Genomic DNA, 9,946 nt, shown 5'->3' with positions numbered 1-9,946 from the left:
GCACAGGTCCCTTAGTTCCAGTGAAGGGAAACTGTAATGCTACAGCATACAAAGCCGTCCTATACCAGATGTGATTCCAACTTTGTGGCAACAGTTTGGGGAAGAACTAAATATGCATGTGATGATCAGGTGTCCACAAACTTTTGGCCATATAGTGTATTATATTCATCACTGAGTTTTGTTTCTGGTAGTCTTTGGTATGTTAATACTCAGGCTAATTAGCATAAGCAATTTTCCCCAGTAACAAACAAGCACTTCTTTAAGTTACACGTAAGATCATCTGGATTATTATTATTATTATTATTATTGTTGTTGTTGTTGTTGTTGTTAAGTAATTTAAATTACAGTAAAATGTGATGTACTTTGAGCCAGCTAGAGGGTCTGAAAGGGTTAATGCACAGACAACTTCATTTCCCATGATGCGTGAGGAAGCGCGCGCGTGGCTTTATGGGTAACTCCACTGTGCCCTTGCGCTCTCGGTTGCTCACTGAATGACTGACTGCTCGCTCGCTCGGCCCGGGGGTCTGTAGCTCGTTTATTTGTGTGCTGGAAAGTCGAGCTTTGTTCACAGTTAGAAGACAGAATGATGGCCGCGAGATTTCTGCTCCGCCGCGCGGCTCCTGCGCTGAAACAGGTTCGCGCTTACGCCGAGGCGGCCGCCGGGTCTCCGCAGATGTCCTTCACATTCGCCTCGCCGAATGAGGTACAGAGTCTCCGCCGCCTCGGCCTGACTTCACTACACACACTCCACACACACACTCCACCGGAGTCAGTTCCACTCACACATTCACACACTCCACACTACTCTTCAATATATAATCAGTTACATAGCGCGTGCTTGCGATTTCTAACCTGTTAAAACCACTGTGTGTGTGAACTGTGGTCGCGCGCTGTTATTAGTAAACTAGCTAGCATGCTAGCTAATCCTGTCATTAGCTCGAATTTTGACTTAAGAGAGTTTTATTCCGTTGTTGTTATTTCAGTAATTGACATAACTAAGTAGTCAATTTGTGCATAATATTATTAAGCAGTATAAAGAGTTTTGTAAGCTTGTTTTTAAACAGCGTTAGCCCGTATAATTTTTAGTTAGTTAGCGTGCTGCTAGCTGAACGTGCTAGAACTCAGTTAAGCCACGTTACATTAGATGTTTTCTTACTTCACTAATTTATGAATTACAGCTAATGTGAAGCAGTTTTATCCATTATGACCATGTAATTTGTTTAAAAGTTATTAAAATCCACATTTCAGTTTATCACTGACATGCAGACTGACGGCTAGCAAGCTAATTTCTAAGCTAACAGCCCTTCACCTTGACTTAACATTTAGCTGAAGTAATTCTACATTCTGGTTTACATTCGCAGTATTTTCCTTAAGTATATATTACACCTTGAAGTTGTTTCAGTTAATAGGTTAATAAAATCTTTGACCTTCCCAAACCCTCCCAAAAAAAAAAAAAGAAAAACTTGGCCCCTACATAAAGTGCAAAGGTAGTCACTTCATTCTGTATTTGTTTTTATTAACATTATAAGTTATAGGGAGGCATTCTGTATTCACTCAGCAGGTCTGTTATGTGTTTCTGCAGGTCTTCTTCAATGGAGCCAGTGTGAAGCAGGTCGATGTCCCCACGATGACCGGCGCCTTCGGTATCCTCCCAGCTCATGTCCCCACGCTGCAGGTGCTGAGGCCCGGGGTGGTCACTGTCTTCAGCGAGGACGGCTCCTCTGCTAAGTATTTTGGTAAGGTTACACAGCAGTGTTGGTTTTGACAGGTTTCATCTCCATGATTCAAGCTAAGTTTGCGTATCACTTAGACCTGTCACGATAACTACTTTTGTTGGACGATGTATTGTCCCTGAAATAATTGCAACAAATGATATTATTGTCATTTTAAGACCATTTGGTGCCACTGATTTAATGATGATATAATAGCATAATAATGCAAGTACAGTCTTTCAAAGAGCAATGACCTTTTCATTCTTAAGAATATTCAGACATGTCAGAAAAATTAAATATTCTAAATAAATTAAACATAAGTAAAATAGCATCGAATATTAGTCAACGGCATTTTAGTTGATGAGAAGATGCAAAAGTTAAACCAAACATTCACACATTTTATATATTAAACATGTATCAACAAAAACATGTGAAAACTGCCCTTGTTGTGAAAACCTGATCTCCTGAAATATTACAATGAATACACTATCGTAATACAATATTTAGAATTTTTTATGCTTTAGTTCTTTGTTGTCCATGTTTTAGCGTGTTGTTACGGGAAGAGTGTATTCACAACATGATTTAGCATTCTACCTTGCACCTTACTTTAAGTTCACTTGTGTGTTCACATTATTTTGTGCAGAAGCAAGTTATAATATTATGGCTATGATGTATATATGTATATATGTATATATGCCTGATTAATCTCATATGTGTATAGGATGCGTTTGGGTGAGTTAATTAACCTGCTAGTAAAGCGCTTAAGTTTAGCGGTGTTCATTTACTGTTCAACTTCAGCTCGCGCAGCTTAATCAGGTCAATCTCTGACATTATTGACTAGGACTGGAAACACTAGAACTATTCTTTCTAGATTTTTCTTCTTGAAAAAACATTGTTAGTGCTTCATTAATATCCTGAGCGTCATTTTCTTCAATAGTATGTAATAGTAAAATCATTGCTAGTTCTTGCTACACATCTTAAATTTGAATTCAATTCGAATTCAATTCGAGTTTCTGCATTCAACTGTGCATTTTTATCTTTAATTCGATGCATATTTGAAGTTTGAATTTTAATTTGACTGTCCTAGAGCAGACAAGAGGACAGAAGCAGCGCAAGTGGCTAAAATGTTAAAATGTCATTCTTACAAAAAAAAACATGCATGTAAACACAATGGGGAATATCGAGGTCAGCAGAAATGATCGCGGTCATGTCCATTTATCATACGATAAGTTGATAAAGGAATTATTGTGACAGGCCTAATATCACTTGAGAACATCACCACAAGTCTAAAAAGCGCTACGCTCAGCCGCAGTAGTTTTACAAGCCGCACTTCTGACATTTGCATGACGGGAAGAAAACTGTTAAAACCTTTCTACAACAAAAACAGTTTGCTATAGTCTCTCTAGATTTGTGGAAGTCACCACATTTTGCCCCAAAAAGCTCATTACTGTCAGCATTCGAAGGTTTGTTCCCCAGGTGCACTGTTCAAAACAGTGTCCTGAAGTCTGAATGATCACTGACATTATAACTGCCGTAATTCTAATAGGCCAGCTAAGTGGCCAAAATACAGACTTGAATCCTGATGACTATTAATGCCTTCTTAACAATTAATAATGTGGTTTTTTTTTCCAGGTGAGTTACTGTATACTACTTCAACAGTGGCAGAGATGAAATTTAATATTTTGAGGGAGCAGTTTCTTTTTGTGAGGTGCTGTGTAGTTGAAAGTGCTGAATACTTTTTATTAATTTATCATGCATGGCCAAATCAGTAGCCCTGGCAACCATTTGCATGTTCAGGATATTATTATTTTTTTTGTCTATAGATGCCCGATGGACAAGTAAGTTCAACAACCAGGACCTGTTTTTTTTAAAAAAAAAAAAAAAAACTACTCCTTATTGACTTTTGCAAAACAAATGTGTTCATTTGCTACAACGTAATGCACTTTGAGCGAGCTGGTCATTCTGAATCGCAATGCCTGCTGCACTACACACACTGTCCAAGGCACGAGCTGGCTGACAATTATTTTTTTCTAGGTGGATTAATCCACTGAAGATGGACCATCATTTCAGAATCAAGAACACACAGGAACATTTGGAGACACTGACAAACGAGAGCTAAATAAAGTTTGGTGCGAAGCTGTCATAAATCTCCTGCTGAGTTACCTCATGCTTAGATATGCAGGGAGAAAATAAAGATGCTAGTCAAACACAAATAACATATTTTACATGCGATGTGAAAAGAAAACCCAACATTTCATAGCCAAAACTCTGGCCATGGACTTTCTGACTTCTTAGGGGCACAAATGCTACACGATCATATATTTCCTTAGTCTCTATTAAAGCATTTAACTAGCTCTCTAGTTGTAACATTACATTAGCTATTACTTTTTTTTTTTTTTTTTTTAGCTCCTAAACATGGAAGTGCGAATCATATTGGAGATAAGTTATGATTTGTCCGCCCCTGATTTATTATGCACAGATAAACAGCTGCACAAAGCTTGTTATATGCTTTAAGAAACAAAATGGTATTAACTCTGTTCTTGAGTTTGCAGAATTTAACTCTCGGAACTGTTTGCTAATTGATCCTTACTAATAACCCATTCCTAAAAGTAGCTGTACTTTTTCCCCTTTATTAAAACATTTGCACTTAATTAGAACAGTTGCATTTAATGTGCTTCCTGAGTAGTGCTCCTCAACAGCAGATTGAATGGAAGTTTACAGTCAATGAATTCAGTGACACTGAAAATGTTTAGAGGTGCAGTTATAATTGTCTATCTTTAAGCAATAAAACTACTTAATAAAATCTGTTCCACAGGATGTAGAACAAAGATGGGTCGCCATATTCCATGAGTTAAGCACATGACACTATCGGTTAAGTCATAAGTGACCCTGCAATGATGTTTGGTTGTATTTTGTGTGTTTCAGTGAGCAGTGGTTCAGTCACCGTCAATGCTGACTCTTCGGTGCAGCTGCTTGCTGAGGAGGCTGTTCCTCTGGATAGCCTGGACCTTTCTGTAAGAAACACATCCCAAAGTTTTCTTTAAAGTTGTTGAAACATTTGAATGGTGGCACCACAAAACTTTCCACAAAAAAAAAAAAAAAAGACAACAGAAAAACACACCAGCACCTGCACTTTTACCCTCTGTGAATGTGAAAATTAGACACTCCTCATATCCTAAACCCATGCAGCAGGGCTCCAGGATCACTTTTTCAGAATCACTCTGAAACTTTGAGCCAGCAAATTGCCCGTCCCGAATACTCCACTTCTATTGTTTACAGTTTTATTTACAGTAAAACAAAAAGTACATGTTTCATATGGCACAAATTTACATTAATATAAGGGCTATATAGAATTTAAGCTTAAGATGACCGATTACTGTGTTTTAATTTACATCATGGTACTTTTATATCATAATCACAGGACTCAGTCACTTATGTCTGCTATGGCTTCACCCCAAAGTTTCTGTTGCTCATGAGGATTTTTTTCGTAGATAATACAGCCATGTGATACGAAACATGTTGCGCATCAACAGTCAGTAAAATATAGGTAATAATATGCTTGGCTGAATAAACTCATTTTATTTGGAGAATGTACAGGGTGTGACACAGCTGCTGCCTACTGTTTTGGAAAAACTTTTTATGGTTATCATTGTTAATATGCTTCCTTCGTATGCCAAGTTTTGTGAAAAAGCTGCACCTTTCTCTCTGCCTTAAATATGATCATATTTCACACACAGCTAGCCTAACCACATTTAATGAAAGGAGCCCTAGTGTACCCAGATCAGAATTTAATCAGCATAGTCAATACTAATTCACTAAAGTGTGCCTTGAATGGCTCTGATACTGATTAATATATAACATAAACCATTTATAGTGTTATATGTTATGTACTAGCCTACAAGGCTTCTCAATTCTCAGGTGTGCTTTACCTCGCTGTGCTTGTGTCCTTGTAAGTGGATGCGGCATGGTGTACTTTTAGTAGGAAAGCGTCTGAAACCGCACAACCCTATAGTATCAAAAGCTTTGCCTTTTACAGAACAACAGTATATCCAGTAAAAACTGCGCATAGAAGTGATAGAAACTCAATCACTTTTTCCTGCAGTTTGACTGTGCTAGTCTTTTGAATGACAGATTTCAGTTTTGTGCATTGCAGCTAGATATTAGCACTATATTGCTGTCTTACAAATTTGCCTCAAACAACCAGGTTTATCAAAAACAGCCACTATGCTATAACATAAAGTAGACGATTTTGCCAGGTTGAAAGTCCAGGTCATTGTTTAGGCTTGGGGGTTTTACACAGACGGCAGCAACAATCAGTGTTGTTGGTTGTTTGTTTGTTTATAGCATGCAGTGTTCATAGAGTTCTTAATCCAGGTCTTACATAGTCAGGGTCTTAGTAGTCTAAGGATTTAATAGTACCATCAAAATTAAATTGACACATTTTTCTCTTAACTCAAGGCATGTTTAGGCTCTGAAGTTTCTTTGTTTATTAATGTTCTGAAGCCACGAATGTAATTAAAACATACTATAGATTTCACTTTGGCATTGTGCAAACTGCATTTAAATCTCACACGCTTGCCTCCAAATACAATACTTGGTGCAGTATTACTGTTTATAGCAAAATGCAACTTTATTAAATTAAATATGTAAATGAAATTGTAACTATATTATCATCCAAAACACCTTTAATGTCCAGTTCTGTTTTATACCTTTGAGAAAGTTAGACTTCCTCTCTGAGACAAAATTAATTCTTTTGTCTTGTAACATTTTTACATTGAAAAATATCAAACACAACTGAGTCAGTTTGAACAACTCAATGCTGTTTCAGGCAAGTGTGTGTGAGATTTAGAAATGTGTTTTAATATTAAACTGAGACTATGCCCAGGGTTATACTTGCTTTTAACTAATCTTATGCAAGATAGCTGCTGCATGTATAGTGTGTTATTCTGTATATTGATTGTGCGCATCCAAAAAATGAACATGACTCATGCACAGGGTTCAACACCAGCGTACAGACCAGGGGAAGTATGTGAAGCAGCATACAAAATGATGTGCATGTCTCACCCAATTCTGCTTTAGCATGATAGAAATGTACTCTCCATGTCCTGATGACAGTTGATGTTTTGCAGTTTGATGGCCTGATTTGCCATCTTGATGCTGGAGTTTATTAAATTCTTAAGATACACATTATCTGTGCCTCCTTAATTCCCACCATCTTCAAGGTTTACCTTATGTAAAATTCAAAATGTGATCAAAGAAGGCATTTGGGTGCTGGTAAGGCCTGTTGTCGCTCTGATCTGCCCCCTAGTGTGCAGTGGACAGAGGACGTAATCTGTAGATGTATGAAAGGTGAACATAAACCTGGCTCCTTCCCTTGTTAGTAACACAAGCCTTGTATCACTCATGACATTACTCATGTCTTGGCTGAGTGTCTATGAACAGAAATTTTCATTGCTACCTATACTATTGCTGTAAATGTCCCATGACTGATGTGCCATTTTAACTTGCCTAAATGGATTTGAAAGCTTTTTCTCCTTTATTAATTTCCTCCTTTATGTGTATTATGCTTATTGGACCTTTTTTAATGCAACCTTTTTAATGCAACCTTTTTCTGCCAGTCTCGTTCGCTATTGAAATGGATGACTTTTTATTCTTCCGAGTGATAGCAGTGCTCAGGGGTCTGTGTGCTTAATAAGGAAGGAAAGGTCAGTCCCTGTTAAAGTGCAGAGGATGTGTCAAATCCCCACTGGGAGACCTTTAACTCCTAGCAATATTTGGCCTTTGCAGCTGTGTAATCACCACCATAACAAATGTCCCTCACAGGAAAGAGGCCATGTTAATTTGCTTGACTATTGAAGAGATGTCGCTCCCCACACAAATGCTACTGTGGTCTAATGTTTTGTGTTTAAAGTCCTTAACTAAAAGAGACTCTCCAAACCTTTTTTAAAAACAAAAGGTAATGTGCAGGATGTTATTTATGGACATAGGGGCAGGAAGGAAGTTTAAGTTGATCTGTTACATGGTGCAAAATAAAGTTGTTATAGCACTGACATAACTGTTAACTTTTAAACTAGGGCCTGACCATCAGTTTTACATTAGTCATACAACACCAGTGATAAGATCAATGTTGGGAGTTCTTTAATGGCTTGCTTTAAAGTTATAAGGTTATTTATAACGGGGGTTATTTCATATTATGTTTCTGTTTAGGAAATTGATAATCATACAAGTCAAGTCAACAACTTTGTCTGCATAATATTTAGCTGTATAAAATTATACCAGTATTGTCAGCATTGTTAAATCCATAATATCAGTATTGATACTGGATTTTATACCACAAGTGCTCGTTCTAATATGTTATCATCAAAAAAAGTCTGGTGAGAGAACAACTGTTTAAAGCTGCTGTAAGTGGTAACAGGCACTAACTTGTTTAATGGCTGGTCCACAGCATTAAACATGACTATAAATGGTTAAAAGTATGATGTGGTTGGTTTTTTTTTTTTTTTTTTTTTTAAAGTTCATGTAAAAAACTGTAATTAATGGCAAAACACACCCCCAACACCAATATAACCAAACCTCTAATGCTCTTAAAGTTTATGAATGATGTCTGTTTCTCCTGCAGGCTGCTAAAGCTAATCTGGATAAGGCCCAGTCCGAGTTGGTCAGCGCTTCAGATGAGGCCTCTAGGGCAGAAGCCCAGATCAGCATAGAAGCCAATGAAGCTATCATCAAAGCTCTGGAATAAATTTGTCATCTTCATGGTATGTCTGTCTATCAACATTGTACAGTGTGTTATTCCATCCTTATTGTAATCCTATCATGAGGACACTATGTAGATCCTAAATAATACTTTAGGCACAATGCTTATTTGTAATATTTTGAATTTTTTGTAGAATTATTTACACCATTGATGTTTGTCTCCAGGTCAGAAGCTCTTATCAATTCCCGAACCCAGACGAAGTCAGTAACCGCAAGTCAAGCCGATTGCTTTGTACAGTGGATGAATATACCAATAAATTTATTTGGAAATAATTCATTGTTTACTGCTTTTTTTGCCCATTTAACCCTTTGACATGTTTTCTGTTGTGTGTCCTCTACAACAGGGACCCCTTTAACTGTAAAATAAATTCCACTGCCCTCAGTACAGATTTATTTTATGAACATAATACAACTATTCAAATAATCGGCTCATTGTTCAGATTTGGTACAGTAATATTCTGGCTATTTACTGGAGATTTTAATTCCTAAAGGTCCAAAATGTTCTTTGTAGCCTGGTTTGTTTTTCAATTAGTGAGGTTTAGATTAAACCCATTCCATTCAGGTGACCAATCAAACTGAATTAATCATAAATATAACAGCCTTTATGCTCTCCACATGGTGGCTTGTGATTTGGACCAGTGTAACAAATGTTTTAAAAATCACAGGTCAGTGAATTCCAGTGCTTTACCTTTACAGGCTTGGTCATGCAGTACCTTTGAGTGCTGAACGGGGGCAGTACTGTTCTACAGAAATCCAGTCCTGTGCATAGGTGAACCCCTATAGTACCTAATAAACTGACTCACAGTGTAGGTGTAGTTTTACCAAGGTGTTTTTCTCCACAACTCTTAAAATCTTAATACAGGAGTGGTCATTAAAAGATTTTGTTTGTCTCAAAAATATAGAAATGTTGAATGTGCATTGTCTTACAATTTAGGGAACAGTCATTCTTACTCTGGTATAATTTGATTTCCCCGTTTATCCAATTTACTCAGCTTTAAAAACATTTAATTTTGCTGGTTATTCAAGGGGCATTAAACTGACAACAACGTAGCTATTGAGCTAGCATATGCAGTGACCTGGCAATTTCGGAAAAAAAAATTAAATTGTTTTTACTGGTGGCTGGACAACAGCAAATACACTTGGTGGTTAAAATTTATGTCTTCCAGAGACTCTAGGTCTGGCTTCTGTTCATGAGTTATTTTTAACTGTTTTAAATGTGGAATGTCTGAATAAATTCCTTCTTAAATTACACATGAAGTAGCATTACAAAAAAAAAATTATTAGAATTAACTTTATACCTGCTAGACACCCTGCTAATAGTTCTATGTGTTTTATTTCATCCGTTAGCAGTACCAGTGTTTCTGTCCAGTGAAGTGGGAATTCTTATTAATTATCATTTAATGGTCTGGGGTTTTCTTAAATGCAGGTTGTCTTCACAGAGCTGTGATCATGTGCTGACTTGAGTTTCTGAAGACAAT

General features: G+C 37.1%; 1 protein-coding gene across 1 annotated transcript; it reads left to right on the top strand.

Annotated features, from left to right (window-relative positions):
- Window positions 1-456: 456 nt before the first annotated feature.
- atp5f1d (ATP synthase F1 subunit delta) lies at window positions 457-8,741 on the top strand. The gene is made up of 5 exons (XM_026929730.3): window positions 457-703; window positions 1,583-1,736; window positions 4,638-4,726; window positions 8,332-8,470; window positions 8,634-8,741. The coding sequence occupies exons 1-4, from the start codon at window positions 584-586 to the stop codon at window positions 8,452-8,454; spliced, it is 486 nt and encodes a 161-aa protein (XP_026785531.1). The 5' UTR covers window positions 457-583; the 3' UTR covers window positions 8,455-8,470; window positions 8,634-8,741.
- The last annotated feature ends 1,205 nt before the right edge of the window (window positions 8,742-9,946 follow it).

This window comes from Pangasianodon hypophthalmus, chromosome 11, assembly GCF_027358585.1.
Source record: "Pangasianodon hypophthalmus isolate fPanHyp1 chromosome 11, fPanHyp1.pri, whole genome shotgun sequence".
In the NCBI taxonomy this organism is placed as follows: domain Eukaryota; kingdom Metazoa; phylum Chordata; class Actinopteri; order Siluriformes; family Pangasiidae; genus Pangasianodon; species Pangasianodon hypophthalmus.
This window is presented reverse-complemented; position numbering and strand designations above follow the sequence as displayed.

Bases quoted from the DNA above. Each gene is read 5' to 3' on its own strand.
- atp5f1d (XM_026929730.3), top strand. From the start codon at position 584: ATGATGGCCGCGAGATTTCTGCTCCGCCGCGCGGCTCCTGCGCTGAAA. The intron at 1,737-4,637 runs GTAAGGTTACAC...TGTGTGTTTCAG, and splicing joins CTCCTCTGCTAAGTATTTTG to TGAGCAGTGGTTCAGTCACC. The intron at 4,727-8,331 runs GTAAGAAACACA...TTTCTCCTGCAG, and splicing joins TGGATAGCCTGGACCTTTCT to GCTGCTAAAGCTAATCTGGA.